This window comes from Leucoraja erinacea, chromosome 5, assembly GCF_028641065.1.
Source record: "Leucoraja erinacea ecotype New England chromosome 5, Leri_hhj_1, whole genome shotgun sequence".
Classification (NCBI taxonomy): Eukaryota; Metazoa; Chordata; class Chondrichthyes; order Rajiformes; family Rajidae; genus Leucoraja; species Leucoraja erinaceus.
This window is the reverse complement of record NC_073381.1, coordinates 16,157,527-16,177,504: the sequence shown is the minus strand read 5'-3', so window position 1 is coordinate 16,177,504 and position 19,978 is coordinate 16,157,527. Positions and strand designations below refer to the sequence as shown.

The 19,978-nt window shown below is 39.1% G+C and overlaps 1 protein-coding gene across 1 annotated transcript in view; it reads right to left on the bottom strand.

Annotated features, from left to right (window-relative positions):
• Positions 1 to 19,978, bottom strand: part of zmp:0000000760 (collagen alpha-1(XXII) chain) — a 71,292-nt gene that overhangs the window by 38,242 nt on the left and 13,072 nt on the right. The window contains exons 3-8 of the mRNA XM_055635075.1: positions 11,697 to 12,659; positions 9,698 to 9,821; positions 6,105 to 6,498; positions 4,791 to 4,868; positions 4,105 to 4,200; positions 2,582 to 2,635 (exon numbers count right to left, since the gene is read on the bottom strand). Coding sequence (XP_055491050.1) covers positions 2,582 to 2,635; positions 4,105 to 4,200; positions 4,791 to 4,868; positions 6,105 to 6,498; positions 9,698 to 9,821; positions 11,697 to 12,659 — 1,709 coding nt within the window. The remainder of the gene's footprint in view (positions 1 to 2,581; positions 2,636 to 4,104; positions 4,201 to 4,790; positions 4,869 to 6,104; positions 6,499 to 9,697; positions 9,822 to 11,696; positions 12,660 to 19,978) is intronic.

The window sequence follows — 19,978 nt, the reverse complement described above, 5'->3', positions numbered from 1 at the left end:
AAGACTGGTGCTAAACCTCATTTAATCTGTCCAACATTTCTTTGTTCCATGTTCCAGCATCATTTTCCAGCAGGCCAATGGGCACTCTTGCCTCTCTTTTACTTTTTATATATCTCAAGAAACTTCTGGTATTCCCTTTGATATTGTTGGCTAGTTTATCTTCATATGTTAACTTCTCCCCCTATTGCCTTTTAAGTTGCCTTCTTGGTTTTTAAAAGCTTCCCAATCTGCTAGCTTCCTCAAGAGTCAAGAGAGAGTCAATTTAATTGTCATTTGGACCCCTGGAGGTCCAAACGAAATGCCGTTTCTGCAGCCATACATTACACACAAATAGACCCCAGACACAACATAATTACATTTTACATAAACATCCATCACATAGCTGTGATGGAAGGCCAAATAAACTTATCTCTCCACTGCACTCTCTCCCCCCCCCCGATGTCAGAGTCTAAGTCATAGCCCCCGGCTGGCGATGGCGATTGTCCCGCGGCCATTAAAGCCACGCCGGGTGGTGCGAGGTTGCACACCGGGTCTTGATGTTGGAGCCCCCGGTGTGCGCTCGCAGAGTCCGCGGCCATTCCAGCCGCGCGGGGCGGTGATGTAAGGCCCCGCTCCAGGAGCTCTTCGACCCCGCAACTCGGGCAGGAGAATTCGCCGTTGCAGGAGCCCCGAAAAGCGGTCTTTCTCCAGGGAGCCGCGGGCTCCCGACGCCGCCGTCCACAGACCTGCCGTTGGAGCCTCCGACTCTCCGGTAGCAGCAGCAGCAGCAGCAGCAGCGCTCCTCCACCGCTCCACCCGCTCCGGACTCGGCCAGCTCCGCGACGGCAACGGTGAGTCGGCCCCGGCTTCTTCCCGTTGGAGGCCGCTCCTCGTTGTGGCCTCAACGACACCTGAGACCCGACGAGAAAAGGTCGGGTCTCCAGTGCAGGGAGAGATTCAAAAGTTTCCCCCCCCCCCCCCCCCCCCCCCCCACCCCCACACACACACCCCAACATAAAATAACAAAAACTACACAAAAACATAGACAAAAAATAATAAAAACGCGGACAGGCTGCAGAGGCCGCTGCTGGCCAGAGCCGCGCCGCCTACCGGAAAGTGTCCTGCTAATGTTTGCAATAATACACCCCATCTCTTTTACTTTTATGCTGTCCTTCACTTCCTTTGTCAGCCACGGTCACCTCATTGTCATAATCTTTCTTCGTCTTTGGGATAAAAAGAGCCTGTGTCTTCCGAATAACTCCCAGAAACTCCTGCCATTGCTGCTTCACCGTCATTCCTGCCAGGGTTCCTTTCCACTCAACTTTAGCCAGCACCTCCCTCATGCCTCTGTAGTTGCCTTTACTCAACAGTAATTCCGACACATCTCATTTCATCTTCTTCTTCTCAAACTGCAGGCTGGATTTTATCGTATTATGGCCACTACCTCCTACTTCAACTTCCCAAGCGCCTTCTCCTTAGTAGACAATAGACAATAGGTGCAGGAGTAGGTCATTCGGCCCTTCGAGCCAGCACCGCCATTCAATGTGATCATGGCTGATCATCCCCAATCAGTACCCCGTTCCTGCCTTCTCCCCATATCCCCTGACTCCGCTATTTTTAAGAGCCCTGTCTAGCTCTCTCTTGAAAGCATCCAGAGAACCTGCCTCCACCGCCCTCTGAGGCAGAGAATTCCACAGACTCACCACTCTCTGTGATAAAAAGTGTTTCCTCGTCTCCGTTCTAAATGGCGTACTCCTTATTCTTAAACTGTGGCCCCTGGTTCTGGACTCCCCCAACATCGGGAACATGTTTCCTGCCTCTAGCGTGTCAAAGCCCTTAACAATCTTATATGTTTCAATGAGATCCCATCTCATCCTTCTAAACTCCAGAGTGTATAAGCCCAGCTGCTCCATTCGCTCAGCATATGACAGTCCCGCCATCCCGGGAATTAACCTTGTATAGCAATAGTATAGTTGTATAGTTGCTAGTAATAGCAACTTCACTAATTTCCGCCCTCTGACATTACATTACATTAAGCTTCCTAATCAAATCCGTTCCTTTACATTAAACTTCCTAATCAAATCTGCTTCATTACACAACGCCAAATCCTGAATTGCCTTTTCCCAAGGAGGCTTGACCACAAGCTGCTCTAAGAATCTGTCTCAAATATTCCACTTTGGCTTCCTCAAAGTTCCATTCAGCTACAACATAATTTCCTACATTTAATCCCCCAAAGTGCAAGATCTCACACTTGTTGGGATTAAACTCCATCCACACTTCTCCGCCCATATTTCCAACTGGTCTATATTCCGTTGTATCCTTTGACAAATCTGCCTCACTATTCCCAACTCTGCCAATCAATTATATATATATATGCATATCACAAACACAGAAGCCCCACAATTGCTATCTGTGGTCACAGACCTCCAGTCAGAATATCAGCGATCCACACTACCTTCTGCCTTCTATGCCAAATACAGTTTTGAGTCCAATCTAAGTAGTCACCAAGGATCCCATGTGCATTAATCTTTTGGATCAGCCTACCATGAGGAACCTTGTTGCAACCAAGGATGCAATAAAGTCATCTATATATTAATATTACCTGAGTCCCTGGTCTTCCAGACTCTCCAGCTGTGCCCTTTTCCCCTTTCTCTTCCTAATGTGGAGTTCAGAAAATACAAAACATGATTGTAATAATACAAACACCTTGATGTTAGATGGCTTCTAAACAGGATCAAACTTTTGTTGCACAGCCTAGCAGGCCTTCATGCCAGTGTAGTTGGAACGTGATATTATTAGATAACAATGGTGAACATGACTGGGTGTGTTCTGGGTTAATCCAGTTAATGAGTGGTTTGTAATCATTATTGATTCACTACTGGGTACCTGCTGATCTACTCCTGAGCAAACTGGCATCAGTGGCACTACCTTTAAAATATCACTCTCCACTAAGCCACATAGAAACATAGAAAATAGGTGCAGGAGTAGGCCATTCGGCCCTTCGAACCTGCCCCACCATTCAATATGATCATGGCTGATCATGGCACATCACTGCTGGAGGTGTATATGCTGCTGTTCTTCTCTGCTGAGTTAGTTAGAAGGGAGAAAACATGCTTGCTACTTTACTGTTATCATCTGCACATAAGTGCATAGAGTCTTTTACCCAAAATTCACAATTCAAGAACCAGATGACATGAATTCAAGGTTAGAGTGGAAAGATTTAATGGGAACTTGAGGGGCAACATTTCATACAGAGAGTGGTGGGTATATGAAATGAGCTGCCAGAGGAGGTAGTTGAGTCAGGTACTGTAACAAGATGTTTGGATAGGTACATGGAATAGAAAGAATTAGAAGGATATGAGCCGTTTTGCATAGATGGGGCTTCCTGTTCCGAAGGGCCTATTTCCATGCTGTATCTTGGTGTATGAGGCAGAGCAGAGATGGCATGTCTTCCGTATCAGTATTGCCAGGAATGTACATATAGCAGGTACAAGCATCTTGTGATTTAGAGTGGCTCAGTGGTGTGACTATCTCACAGCTTCAGAAACCTGGTTTCTGGTGCTGACCTCTGGTGCCTTCTGAGTGGATGTTGCATGGTCTCCCTGTCATGACATGGGTTTTCCCGAATGCTCCAGTTTCTTTGCAAATATTTGGGATCTGGCTGGTTTAACAGGCAACGTGGACTACCTAAGAATGGAGAATTAATATGCTCTCTGTAAAAACAAGGCATTGATCGTGGGGAATCTTTCCTGACAAACCACCAGGAGTTGTATTTTCAAGGAGGGATAGCCTTTGGAATTGTTTTGTGATCCAGGGGACAATACGAAGAGTCACCTGTCTGGGTGCTATCCAGGAGGAAACCTCATAGTCCCTGCAAATTGTGTGCTTTTTCACCTTTTGGTTTTTGAGTATGGTAGAGGATATCATGTTACCTCTTCAATACAAAACAATTATTTCATTAATGCACCCTACTGGGAAATAGGGAACAGATATTTTGTAAACCATGAATTTCACAAATGTATTTTTGCCATTTGCTTTCAAAATGTCAATTCCGATTCACACAAATTACAAAAGCACAATACAATTTTGAAGCAAAAATCTGTAATGATGATTAAGAACATTTACCTGTGTACCTGTGCTACCCAGGTATTCTAGTTGTCCATAAGAACATTTGCAAAACGGTAGATTCTCAGTCAAACTGTTCTCTGCTCTCCGGCCACACTGAAACATTTTAATTGGTTATTTATGTGCTAAAATTAAGAATAAGCAAAAGTACTATGCAAAACACTAAAGGGAAGAGTAAACTAAGAATATTTCAAATTGTAATTACGAGAGACAATTGTCACAGATAATTCTGATAACCATGACATCTTATAGGAGCACTGTGGTAATCCATATTTTTTGTGCTATCTGTTCGCATGTGCTCTCCCCATCTTCCAATTAGGTTCTGGACTCAGTACCAAGTCTGAGCATTTCCAGCAACCCTCTCAATCTCATCAAAAAAATATTTATTCATAGTTTTATAATCCTTTTCTATACTGTGTAAGATATAGTACTCTATGAAATCACCATGTTCTACCAGGACTTCGATGCTACACGTCCAAAGTTGACCTAAATGTCACTGCCAAATATACTCGTTCAACTGAACCTTGCATTTTAAACACCTATTTCCATAAACACAATAACAAATTAATCTTAAATGTGAAATTATTTTATTATTGAAGCATTATGTTTGTATAAAAATATTAGGTTATGATTTTAAGTTTGAATATGAAACATTCAAGGTGGTTTAAAATACGGCGCACACTTACCACATGTGGCAACTCACAGCATCCTTCAAAATGAACTCTGCTTGGATCACTGTGCAGTTCCAGTTGTTGCAGGTCAAGCTGTTAGACAAAAGGACCAAGATAAATACAAGACAATTTTCCATCATGATTTGCTCCAGCTTTCTATATGGTGAGAGCAAATATTTTGGAGTAGTATAAGGACACAATAAGTTAATATGAAGATCTTTTTCCCATCTGGAGTTCATACTTTATGTAGATGTGTTGTTAAAAAATTCGAAACTTATTTGTGATAAGGCCCAACCATTCACTCCATTGGATGTAAAAGACGAACAGGGTGCTACACGAGGTCCTGATTAATATTCCCCAATCAATATTTCTAAAGCAGATATTTTACATTATTATTAATACAGTGTACTGCAACTTGCCAACTGCAAATTAGCTGCCCCATTTCTTATACTACAACATCGACTATCCTTCAAAAGCACACTTTCGATATGCACTGTGATAACCTGAAAGGGGTTTGAAAGGTTCTATATAAATGTAGTATATGTACTGTATAAATGTTAGATCAGTATAATGATAATTCGCAGAGGAAATTCTGTTCTCACTTGACAATGTGATATAATGCAACTACAACACAAGGCCAACCAGGAATTTAATCTAATTATGATTTTTAAATTCAAGGATGCAAGCACAAGATTAATTAAAAGAAAAAAGTTATACTCTGTAATATTTATGATGTTTGTATTAAACCAGCAGTTAATATAAACAGAGCGTGGTTGTGAAACTCAGCAGATCTGGTAGTATCTGTGGACATTGAAACAGACCTCCGTTTGAAGTCAATGACTCTTTTAATCAAATTGGGAAAAATGAGAAAATGTGCATGTTTAATCTTACAGAGATAGAAGACAGACGGAGAAGGCAAAGTGAACATGTGTGATTGTGTGAACACACAAATTGATGACAACGTGGCAAGGGTTTTGTTTCTGGAAACAGATAAGTGGAGATAGACACAAAAAGCTGGAATAACTCAGTGGGACAGGCAGCATCTCTCGACAGAAGGAATGGGTGACTTTTCAGGCTGAGATCTTTCTTCTGGGTATTGAAAAATGGTATTGAACTCAATTCCTGGAAGAGATATTCTGAAGAAAGGTCATTGACCTGAAATGTTAACTCTTTTTCCACAGATTCTACCCAACTTGCTGAATGTTTCAGGCATTCTCTCTTTCTATTTCCTATATGTGACATCTGCAGTGGGGTGTTTTTTTAAAGTTTTTTTTAAAAAGGTTAAGCTACATTCAAAATTATTTCTCCGTTGAGTTTTGTTCAACTTACAGAAACCATTGCGTCGTTCAGCAGACATCTTGCTATCGATGTGTAACTATTTCCATCAATTGTTTCTTGCTTGCTGATCAGAACAGTGTTGACTTGCTTGCAGTCAATCAGCAAATTGATCTCTTTTCCACTAACACTAAGTGCTAACTTGTGCCATGAACCATCAAAAAGCATATCCACATCAGCAAATGTTTGAAACATGACAGTGTTAGGTGTAGTTCTGTAGAAAAAGTCCAAAGATCTTGAGATACCAGAAAGACGAATGCCAATTTGCTCTCTTCCATCAATGTCACTGACCTCCCATAAATTCCATACATTTTGTGCAGTGTCTCCCAACATCTTGAATGTAGCAATGATTGAATATTCAGGAGGAATTCCACCTGGATACACAGCTCTAAAATAAACATTTCTGATAGTTAAGCGAGTATCAAAACAATAACATTGCGACAAAGTGGACATATTCAATGGACATTTATGCAAACATAATTATATAATACATCTTAGGATACACCCATGATTTATTAAATATATTATGCCCAAGAAATAATTAAGTATTTAGCAAGGACCAGTCACAAGAGTTAAGGTATTGCAAGACATCTCTAAACTGACATTCTTGAACAGCAAGCAGATATTATTGTAACTACAGATTTTCAGCTGGGTGTATCTTCTCATTCCATCTCACCCATAGTGCAATTTGAACAGATGAACCAATTGATAATGCATTCATTCCCTGTAGAACACGATCTCACTTCCAAAGCACCACCACCACCACCCCTATCTTTAGGGAGGGAGTTAGATGTGGCCCTTGTGACTAAAGGGATCAGAGGGTATGGAGAGAAGGCAGGTATGGGATACTGAGTTGGATGATCAGCCATGATCATATTGAATGGCGGTGCAGGCTCGAAGGGCCGAATGGCCTACTCCTGCACCTAATTTCTATGTTTCTATGTTTCTATCCCCCCTAATGAAGGGCATTGCCTTTATAATCACTTGCTGCAGTTGCATGGTAACTTTCAACATTTTTATGCAAGGACATCCAAACACTTCCGTGCTGCGGCATTCATTTAAAATCTATCTCATCAAGCTACATGTCAATAACATTATTTCTCGTTATTCTAAACACCAACGGGTTTCAGCCCAGTTTACTTAACCTTGCCTTATAAGACAACCCCATCATCCAGGAATCTATGAAGTGGATCTCGTTTGAAATGCCTTCAAAGTAAGTGTATCCCACATTACAGTAAATCCCAAAATGTACACATTCTTCAGATGTGATCTCGCCAGTGCCTTGAAAACTGTGGCAAGACTTCATTTCATATTCGTTCATTCCTCCCATTACGCTTCATCTGCTGAATTACTGCCCATTTATAACTCACTGGCTATCAGTGTCTTCCCCACAACTTGCTTTCTTACTTATCCATGTATAATCAGAAAATAGCACTACAGTAAAACATTATTCATTTATTTAGGTCATTAACATTGAAGTTGTAAGCAACGATGCCTTGGTCTGTGTGGTACTCCACCAATTACAGCCTCCCAGCATGAAAATGACTCATTCATCCCAACTCTTATCTGTTAAATGCTGTGAACATATTGCTGCCAAGGCTCTTGTGCACTAAGATGTGGCACTTCATCAATTTTAATTCCAATACATTACATATACTAGTGCCTCTTTGTATACCCATTTGTTACATCCTCAAAATCTACTAAATTTTTTTTTATTTTTGGAAACCATGCAAAGTTTTATGTAAATATCCCACTACTACTTCCTTAATAATAAATCTGATCATTTTCCCACTGGACAAATGTCAAATTAACTTTAGCTTTCTGTCTCTCCATCTCCTTTTTTGAGGAGTGGGGAGACAGTATATTTGTAGTTTGTGTTTTAATCCACTGGGACTTTATAAGAGGTTAAACTGACAGGTTGCCAAGACTAGTCATAACACCCTGTTTTTTGCACAAAACTATTAGTCTTTCCCATTTCCCAGTTCTCTGGCACTTCTCCTGCACCGAGAGGACCAGCGGATGATGGCAACCCTCCTGCAGTCTGCACTGCCAAGTCACTCGTTAACCTCGGATGAATCCGATTAGGACCAGTGAGCACATTTAGGCAGAGCCAGCTTTTTCTCATGCGTATTAATTTGTATCCCTCTAACATTCCTCTGTACTAAAATGTTGCTCACATCCTCTTTCTTGGTAATGTCCAATGCAAACTACTCGTATAGTATCTGAGAAATGCCTGCTGCTTCTATACATTAATAACCTTCTTTAGATCCATCCAACTGCCCCCCATCTCACCTTTTAATACCTGCTTACCATTTACATGCCTCTAGAAGACCATTCTATAATCTTTGTCATTTGCTTCTCTTGCTCCATTTTGCCTGTTTTCTTTTTCATACCTCTCAGATTAATATTAGGTTTACATCTCAGTCTGATGAAGGGTCTCGACCTGAAACATCACCTATTCCTATTCTCCAGAGATGCTGTAGTTGAGTTACTCCAGCATTTTGTGCCTATCCAGCATAATACTCCAGCATTTTGTATCTACCTTTAGCATATTTCTCATGTCAATTCTCATGTTATTCAATTAATGTGCCTCGTACATCAACTTTATGTATTTTGTTGAATTATTCAGCTCTTTTATCAACCTGATAGCTCTGGCTTTGGTTCTTGTACATAGAAACATAGAAAATAGGTGCAGGAGTAGGCCATTCGGCCCTTCGAGCCTGCACCGCCATTCAATATGATCATCCAACTCAGTATCCTGTACCTGCCTTCTCTCCATACCCCCCTGATCCCTTTAGCCACAAGGGCCACATCTAACTCCTTCTTAAATACAGCCAATGAACTGGCCTCAACTACCTTCTGTGGCAGAGAATTCCACAGATTCACCACTCTCTGCGTAAAAAATGTTTTTCTCATCTCGGTCCTAAAAGACTTCTCCCTTATCCTTAAACTGTGACCCCTTGTTCTAGAATCCTTAAGCTGTGACCGCTTTTTCTGGACCTTTCTCTCCAACCTATTTTTTATTTCTATTTTATCCTAGCTGATATCTGCTTGTCCCATTGAAGTTAATTTTCTCCAAATAAAATGTTCTACTTTAGATTTTCCCCTGACATTCATTATTAATCTAAACTTTATTCTTCCTTTAACCCTCTCTCATTTTGTTTTCCTTATCTGGTGGCATGTAGAATACCCACAGTAGCATGATAACTTTCTTTTCCACTTTTTAATTCTGATCAAATGCATCGGACTTCTTAAGGACATCCAGCATGATCATTTATTTCTCAACAAAACTACTACACCCGTTCTTTTTTTTACTTTCCATATTGCTTCTAAACACCTTATACCCAGGAATATTAAGTATTCGGTCTCGCCTTGAGCCATATTTCATTATTGATTCAACACTGCATTATATACATAGAAAACGATTTGAACTTCTGCTCATCAACACACTACACCACATGTTGTGAACTTAGAAAGTTACTTTACTTTGCTCTCCTATGAGAAGATTCAGACTCTCAACACACGTTATCCATTAAATGTCATTGGATATGATTAGAACAAAGGACATAGAAACATTAATTCCATACCCCGTTTCCTTTCTCAGATACACTGACGGGGTAAGACGGAAAGCTGAGCTGAGGGGATGTGATCCTTCCACCTCTGTAACATCTCCTGATGATGGTACTTGGAATTCCTTGAGAAGATCAATTCCTGGATAATAAATAAACAACACCATTCTTGACCAAAAAAAGTTTGTGACTGGCAAGACCTTTCCTCAACATTCTTTTTTAGTATTTTGGGTATTTTATAATAATAATAGTAATTATATTAGTCAAGAAACTTTTAATAACAACACTGATAATTTGTCAGTATATAATTTAGTTTACAGGCTTGCTAATAACTCTCAGCTCAATATATATGACAGATATATGTTGTATCACAACAGTTTGAGGTGTGGGGCTCTTAAGATGCCAATGTTTGGTTGCATCTTGAACATGCTGAAGATGGCATAAATTGCAATGAAATAACTTGGTGGAAAATTGGGAGTGAAAGTCAAGACCACGGAGCAGAAAAAAAGGCAAAGCACTGGAGTAACTCATATAACCATATATAACCATATAACAATTACAGCACGGAAACAGGCCATCTCGACCCTTCTAGTCCGTGCCGAACACGTATTCTCCCCTAGTCCCATATACCTGCGCTCAGACCATAACCTTCCATTCCTTTCCCGTCCATATAACTATCCAATTAATTTTTAAATGATAAAAACGAACCTGCCTCCACCACCTTCACTGGAAGCTCATTCCCCACAGCCACCACTCTCTGAGTAAAGAAGTTCCCCCTCATGTTACCCCTAAACTTCTGTCCCTTAATTCTCAAGTCATGTCCCTTTGTTTGAATCTTCCCTACTCTCAGTGGGAAAAGCTTATCCACGTCAACTCTGTCTATCCCTCTCATCATTTTAAAGACCTCTATCAAGTCGCCCCTTAACCTTCAGCACTCCAAAGAATAAAGCCCTAACTTGTTCAACCTTTCTCTGTAACTTAGTTGCTGAAACCCAGGCAACAGTCTAGTAAATCTCCTCTGTCCTCTCTCTATTTTGTTGACAACTCAGCAGCTCAGGTAGCATCTCTGAAGACCATGAATTGGTGATGTCTCAACCCAAAAGGTTACCTATTCATGTTCTCCAGATTTGCTGTCTGACCCGCTGAGTTTATGTCTTTTTTTGTAAACCAGCATCTGCAGTTCCTTGCTTCCACTGAGGAGGCAACAAAGGGGAAAGGAACTTGGATTCAAATTCACTGGGAATTGCAACAAGAAACAGACTCTAGACAGAAGAAAGTAGCATGGACTCAATATTTCCAAAACATTCAACAGAAATAAGGAGAAACAAGGAACAGGGGAACAGGCAAATCATTTCAAACCTCATAAGGAACTGTTTTCTTTATTCCTTGGAGAGTATGAGACAGAGAGGTGATCTTATAGAGTTGTACAAAATCACGAGGGGGGGTATAGATAGGATGGATGCACAGTTTTTTCCCCAATGCTTGGGGAAGCAAGAACTTGAGGAAATAGGTTTAAAGTGTGAGGGGATATTTTAATTTGAACCCAATGGGCAACTATTTCACACACAGAGTGGTGTTTATGGTATGAACTGCCAGAGGAAGTGGTTGGGCCAAGTACAATAATTTAACTTAAGGGACTTTTGGACAGTAATATGGGGATAGGAAAGGTTTAGAAGGATATGTGTCAAATGCGGGCAAATAGTACTAGGGTAAACGGGCAACTTGGTCAGCATGGACAATTTGGGCCAAAAGTATGCTGCAAGATTCATGACTCTCTACCCACTACCAGACTATTGGCCAATGCAATCCCATATCTTCTCTAGCACAAATAATTTTGCTGTATTTTTGCCCAGCCATCCACATTTTAAGGGGTTATTTGAAAATCTTTGCCATAGGTAATTATGAAATCACTAGTACGTATTTCTTATTAATGAACGGTAAGATAGCTGTATAAATATAACAATATATTTAATGCTGAATATTTATCAGGTTTCAATTGACTAGTGCTCTGTCATACCTGCAGATTTTACGATTTCTTGAATTGGTGGTTCTTCTAGAGGTTTACTTAAACTTCCTTCATTTTGCCATGAGGTGGCAGTGGTTAGAGACCAGGTAGCTGCAGTTATTAAAACCGATGGAGGTGTATTCACTACATTTTCTGGGGTAGCTTCTGTTGATCTTATCACTGAAATCTCTCGAGGTTCCAGTGTGTTGCTTTGCTGTGATACGCTGGTGGTGTCCTGCACAGAAGCTGCTCTCCGATCTTGAGTGAGAAGATATCTTTCAGATGCATTCTCATGTGAAATCCTGTCCGAAGAGCCAGGTGTGATGGCAAATTCAAAATAAGCAGATGGGATCTTTGTGGGCAGAGAAACATTTGGCAAAGGTCCCACTGCTGCGCCAAGACTATTTGGAGTGTTAGTGGAGGTAGCATTTTCCACTGAGGTAGACTGGGATGACACTTCACTATGTGTGAATGTTGGTGGCTCAGTTGGGGTAGATGCAGATAACACTTCACTCTGTGTGGCCATGGATAGATTGGTTGAGGTAGATTTGGAGAATATTCCACCATCTGCTCGAGTAGAAGATTTGACTGTTGAACTGTGCCATTTTGGCATTTCACTCTTGATAGGAGTAGGAGATGAAACTGTCAAGTGAGCATGCAGGTTTTTGCCAGTGAGATGTGTGGTGGGTGATGCTATTGGAGTAGCGAGTGACAACATTTCCTCATCAAACCGAGTATCCATTGAATCCGTCGAAGCAGGTTGCAATGATATTTGGCTTTCAGTTGAACCAAGAGATGGCTGTGTTGTGGGGATTGTTACAATTTCATTTGTTGTAACAGTAATACCTGGAGCTCTGGAAACAGATTGTAATACAATTTCACTATCCCCCAACAACAAAGACGGGTTCCCAGAGGTAGAAAACAATACCTCAGTATGGTCTGCAGAATCTTCATCAGTTAATGATTCACCATGTCCTACGAATAAAGCAAGTTCTTACACTTAAGCACAATTCAAAGTAGTGACAATATTCTTATTATATTAAATATTATTTAAATCTTATTTAAATGAGGCATTGTTTTGGGCAATTTTTCAAATAAAGGTAAAAAAAAATTAAAAGATGCATATTTCAAATAAACTAAAGTATCCTCGAGATCCAAGGGACTGCAGACACTGGAATTTTGAGCAATTGGAGGAATTCAGCAGGTCAGTCTAAGAAGAGTCCTGACCCAAAATGTTGTCTGTCCACTTCCTTCCACAGATGCTGCCTGACTTGCTGAGTCCCTCCAATAGTTGTTTTTTTTTTGCTAAAAAGAGACCCCGGAGGATAAAGCTTGATAAATCAAGCAATGCCAGTAAATATATAAATCAGCTTCAATCCATACTTTAAAACTATACATTAAAGTAGGTAGGTAAATAATATTTAAGGTGTTTCTCTATTGAGGTTAATCAAAAAAAATATTGTTGTACATTTTTAGGTTACATTAATATTTAAAACAAGAAATTATTGACCCCAAAGATTGCTAGAGACAGAGCACTGTGATATAGTCACTAATATGGTATTCATAAGTGAAACTGAGGAGTTAATAATCCTCTCATGACACATTGGATTCATTACTTGGATTATAGTCAGCTGATTACTGCAAATAACATTTGCAGACAAATACTCTATATCACATTTTTTTAAATTAAATGACTTTCTTTGAAATTGTCCAGTGACATCAAATGCTAATAGTTCTACTGATATCTTTTTTTTTTCTTTTAAAAAAAAAATATATTTTTATTAGAAGCAAGTACATAATAAGAACATTTCATGTATATCAGTCATACATTGCTAATGTTATCAATTATTTAATGGCTGCTTCTATTTTTTTTTATAGATAAAAAATAATAAAGAGAGAAAAAAAAGCATGATAAAGAAGAACGGAATAATTTACTAATAATACAACATTAGAGATAGGTTCGAAAATTATTAAGTATAAATTTTCATCTAATCCCGAGTTCGAGCTTCAGTCACTCATATTTCTACTGATATCTCACGAAGATTAGCACAAGAAACATAAACTCTACTGTATCTTTGTACCAACTGACATATTCATCTTAGTGCAAAAGAGACGAGTGGAAGTTTAAGTGGATGTCTCCAGGTCTTGACAGGATATTCCCTAGGACATTGAGGGAAGTTAGTGTAGAAATAGCCGGGGCTATGACAGAAATATTTCAAATGTCATTAGAAACGGGAATAGTCCCCGAGGATTGGCGTACTGCGCATGTTGTTCCATTGTTTAAAAAGGGTTCTAAGAGTAAACCTAGCAATTATAGGCCTGTTAGTTTGACTTCAGTGGTGGGCAAATTAATGGAAAAGATACTTAGAGATAATATATATAAGCATCTAGATAAACAGGGTCTGATTAGGAACAGTCAACATGGATTTGTGCCTGGAAGGTCATGTTTGACTAATCTTCTTGAATTTTTTGAAGAGGTTACTAGGGAAATTGACGAGGGTAAAGCAGTGGATGTTGTCTATATGGACTTTAGTAAGGCCTTTGACAAGGTTCCTCATGGAAGGTTGGTTAAGAAGGTTCAAACTGTTGGGTATAAATGCAGGAATAGCAAGATGGATTCAACAGTGGCTGAATGGGAGAAGCCAGAGGGTAATGGTGGATGGCTGTTTATCGGGTTGGAGGCAGGTGACTAGTGGGGTGCCTCAGGGATCTGTGTTGGGTCCTTTGTTGTTTGTCATGTACATCAATGATCTGGATGAAGGTGTGGTAAATTGGATTAGTAAGTATGCAGTTGATACCAAGATAGGGGGTGTTGTGGATAATGAAGAGGATTTCCAAAGTCTACAGAGTGATTTAGGCCATTTGGAAAAATGGGCTGAAAGATGGCAGATGGAGTTTAATGCTGATAAATGTGAGGTGCTACACCTTGGCAGGACAAATCAAAATAGAACGTACATGGTAGGGAATTGAAGAATACAGTTGAACAGAGGGATCTGGGTATAACCGTGCACAGTTCCTTGAAGGTGGAATCTCGTATAGATAGGGTGGTAAAGAAAGCTTTTGGTATGCTAGCCTTTATAAATCAGAGCATTGAGTATAGAAGCTGGGATGTAATGTTAAAATTGTACAAGGCATTGGTGAGACCAAATCTGGAGTATGGTGTACAAATTTTGGTCGCCCAATTATAGGAAGGATGTCAACAAAATAGAGAGAGTACAGAGGAGATTTACTAGAATGTTGCCTGGGTTTCAGCAACTAAGTTACAGAGATAGGTTGAATAAGTTAGGGCTTTATTCTCTGGAGCGCAGAAGGTTAAGGGGGGACTTGATAGAGGTCTTTAAAATGATGAGAGGGATAGACAGAGTTGATGTGGACAAGCTTTTCCCTTTGAGAATAGGGAAGATTCAAACAAGAGGACATGACTTCAGAATTAAGGGACAGACATTTAGGGGTAATATGAGGGGGAACTTCTTTACTCAGAGAGTGGTAGCGGTGTGGAATGAGCTTCCAGTGGAAGTGGTGGAGGCAGGTTCATTGGTATCATTTAAAAATAAATTGGATAGGCATATGGATGAGAAGGGAATGGAGGGTTATGGTATGAGTGCAGGCAGGTGGGACTAAGGGGGAAAAAAATTTGTTCGGCACGGACTTGTAGGGCCGAGATGGCCTGTTTCCGTGCTGTAATTGTTATATGGTTATATGGTTATAAGTTGTTCGCGAGTTCTGTATTCTATCCAATGTTCTTTTAAAGTGAAAAAAAACAAAATTTTAAAAAGGCTGATGATTTATTATTGATGAATTCTTTTATAGCCCAAGATAAGTTTATATTCAGCTGCTTCAAACAATTTCAAACAAATAATTGGCACAAGATATACTGTGAGGCACGATTATGACCATATGAATTCACTGCGAACATTGTTTACTTCATTTAATGTGGATAAATACAATTAAAGGTCAAACTAAACCAGCTGTTTGAGGGTTTTAACCCGTAACGTCACCTATTCAAAGATGCTGCCGGTCCCAGCATTTTGTGTAACCTAGCTGTATAATGGATAAGTGACTTGATACCAGTCCTTTTTGTATCTACACAAAAGTTCAATTTTAGACAATCCTTTGTCTAACCTAATCAAATTATTTAACTAATTAAAATGAAGTAGCTGTAGAGGAGCCCAAAGATCTTCCTCACTAAAGGGAAATTCGACTGCCATGCAGTAATATTCCCCTTTTGGTAACAATAAGTGGCAAAACCATTATTTATAGCACATCATCTGTGCTGTTATTTAATTTTGTTAATAGATTATAAAGGAGATTTACTTTGTACATCGGAATAAAGCAGAGGCCACTCTTGATATTAAATAATAACTTTTGATTAATTTTATTCTACTCCGAAGAAAGCCTTCAATTTAAAATATTAAATCTGTTCCTCCTTCCACAGAGGCCCCTACTAAAAAGGGCACAATGCTGGATCTCTTACTAGGGAACATACTAGGGCAAGATTGGTTTTCAATCTAGAACATTGGATTAATAAAAGTATCTTTTCACTCGCACAATTTTTCAAACAGCCCCAAATGAGATGTTAAAGACATCTAATTTAAAAAAATTTGAGCTTAAGTAATGATTATGCCACTCAACCACTGAGATACTTGTGACATGGTGCTTAGTAGGTTTCTATTCCGTAAAAGGAATAATCAGAATAGTCACCTTTACTGTTTTGCTATCTCATATCTATTTAACTTCAAATAGTCACTTGACCCTTGAGGCCGGAAAGTAATTTGTTCACCGTAATATGGCCTGTATAGTGTATGTGATGAATTTCACAAGTATTTCTGGACTTTAGGAATCGCTATCCTCATTAAAAGTCTTTTAAACTGCATCTTGAACTCAAACTACAAGCATAGAATTGTGAGCAAAAATATCTGGCAATGCTCAGCAGAAAACACCAAGGCATAAAACAGATTTGCGGATCCCTGCTAAATGTCTAGCGTACTTGTTAGATAACCACCATCTTTCAACTCATTATTGTATCCAATAACCCAGAGAAGTTTTACTAGCTCGGAGTTCAAATGGAAATACCATAATTATATCTCTTCCTCCATTTAAAAAGCATTCCTGGCCTTTTCAACATGACTAATATTGTCTCCATTATATAGAAATGTACAAAATTTAATTCATCTGACTGGATAGTTTGCAGCTTAAATCCAGTAAAGGAGTGAGATTTAAAAACCCAAGGGTATAATTTTGACATGTGTAGTCGGTAGCATCAGATTAGTCACCTCTTGGGTATCTGCTCTTATGTCCATTTCTTTTGACTTTATCAGAAACACAAATTGGGAAAAATGTCCATATCGCCCATTTTTAACCCACTGGTTCTTAATCTCATGACATTAAGTTCTTTGTTCTTACATTAGATAAACAATGAGATAGATATGTGTCATTTATAAGTCAAGTACTCGTTTTCTTTTTAAATAAAGCAAGGAAACTGGAAAACGATGTGTGTTTGGTCACTTGGCAATTAAAAATATACAAGACCTAAAATTTGACCCCAATTGGCCTCCATTCCATAAACATTTGTTTTAATGGGCCATGGAGAATGGAGCCGCAAACATACTTGGTGAAGTCGTTATTTTTCAATATTTCTTGATTTACAAGATTTGTGTGTCATTGACAAGACATCATTTAGTGTCCTTGAGAAGGCGATGGTGAGTTGCCTCTTTGGACTACTGCAGTCTCTCTATTCTTTACTCAGTTTTTGGGAGGTTCACGAGAAAAGATTACAACAATATATATCCAGGATCACTCTTGAGGAAAATTTGTAAGCTCTGGTTGAGTACAGATGAGGATGCACTCTTCTATTCTGGAGATTTGTCCATTTATTTTATGATGCAATGTCAAGGTCAGTTATGTTGTAGAGGGAAGGCAGTAGGACCATAACAGGGTCAGTTGATTGGGAAGATAATGTTTGTTGAAAATAACTGATACTGGAAATAATACTCTTCTCGTACATCATTACCTTAATACGTTGTAGCTGTTTCACAACAGTTCTTGATTGCAATGGCAATAATTAAATACTCTAGAAATTAACCATATAACCATATAACAATTACAGCACGGAAACAGGCCATCTCGGCCCTACAAGTCCATGCCGAACAAATTTTTTTTTTCCCCGATAGTCCCACCTGCCTGCACTCATACCATAACCCTCCATTCCCTTCTCATCCATATGCCTATCCAATTTATTTTTAAATGATACCAATGAACCTGCCTCCACCACTTCCACTGGAAGCTCATTCCACACCGCTACCACTCTCTGCGTAAAGAAGTTCCCCCTCATGTTACCCCTAAACTTCTGTCCCTTAATTCTGAAGTCATGTCCTCTTGTTTGAATCTTCCCTCTTCTCAAAGGGAAACGCTTGTCCACATCAACTCTGTCTATCCCTCTCATCATTTTAAAGACCTCTCTCAAGTCCCCCCTTAACCTTCTACGCTCCAGAAAATAAATTATTTAAATTTATTTAATATTATTATTATAATAAATATTATTTAATATTAAAAATTATTAAAAATTATTTAATTTTCATGGTCAACTCGTATATGTATTGAACTTGTGTGTATATATGGTTATACATTTAAAACAAAAGTGGTAAAAAGAAACAAAATTCCCAATTTGAGTATGCTTGTGGTGCTGTTCTGTTGTTTATAGCTGCTATGGTTTCAAATTAAGTTGGCACTACTTTCTCACGGAAACTGTAGCCACCTCTAAACTATTTTACACTCTTTATAAAAGTGATTAGTAAAGAGGGAGAAGATTGAACTTTATTACCTTCCATCACAGTGTGGGGAGCCGCTGTGGTGGATGTTTATGTTAACCTTTATTTTATGTGGGTCTTGTTGCTTTTCACTTAATATGGCAACTCAAATTTCACTGTACCTTAATTGGTACATGTGACAATAAACTGACCTTGAAACCCTGAACCTTAAGTTGCATTTGTTTTCCAATAAAATTTGGCGTCTAAGCATTTTTGTTGTAGTTACTGAATAATTGGAAGAGCAATGGTTTTCTCCACTCGGAAAGCACCCCGATTACAACAGGAGCATTCACTTAAAACTCAATCATGCAGACCAGCTTTGAATTAAGTTTCAGTAAAATGTGATGGGGTAAAAGCAAAGGTAGAAATGGGTAAAAGCAATGGGTAGGATGTAATTTTACTATCTGCGGTAATTTCGCAAGTGCCGATTGAAATTAATGTGTTTAGTAGATTGAAATGATTTTGTATTTAGAATTCAGTGACATTAGTCTTAGAATTGAAAAGCCACAAGACAAGCAGTCTACTATTCCAAGATCTGTTACATTTAAGATATATTGTTTTAAGCAATTACATCCCAAGTTATTTGAAGAATCCTTGTCAGTATGAAGCTATTTTATTCTGCAATGTAAAAACATAGTTTAAATGCTTGCATGCAAAGTTTTTCTTAGCGTCTACATTTACAACTGCTCTGTGGGCCTGTGTGTATCCATGTAGAACATCCTTGTGCAGAGCAGACATGTCCACACATGCAGGAGCCAAGCAATGAAATGTGGCTGGATCCTAAAATACTTTTGGATCATTCACAGCACTACAAATGTGCCCATTGGAAGTAAACCGATAATTGAGGTATCATCGATAGAGTATACCTGTCAGTATACATTTATTCTGAATAGAGTGAGAAAGATTTATTGCCTGTCTATGGAAGCACATGTATAGATAATTCATATTTTATAATAGATCTGAAACAGATCTGTAGCATTAAAGCCAAGTAAGTTCTTAAATTACTTTGGCACCATAGTGGTCTATGGGTATGAGTAAGAAATGGGAAATGTTTAATCGTAATTTCGGAAAGGCTTGGCTAAGGAAGAGTTTAATTTGGTTACAAGCAGTGCTTCAGAGAAGAGATAATTGCTGTAATTTACTACTGCTGTTTCAATATCCATCTTATCAATTCCTGGTGGTTCAAGATTTATTTAATTTGACGAGGAAATGTAAGAATATTTTATGTAATGGACAAGCTATTTTTTTCTTTGAAATAGTGGCCCCAGTTTTGGCTTGGTTAGGTCGGGCTGCTATTGGAAAATTCAGAGATGTGTTTTCCTTCGGCTCTGCCAATCTTAACAGCAGATCCAGATCAACATTCTTTTGTGTCAGTTTCCTGGCCACAGTAAGGCTAGATTGAGAGGCCAGATCACAGCGGGGGAGTGGAGGAAAGAAAGGAGCTTCCAGAAGCAGGAATGGGTGAGATAGTTGTAAAGGTGGGAGATT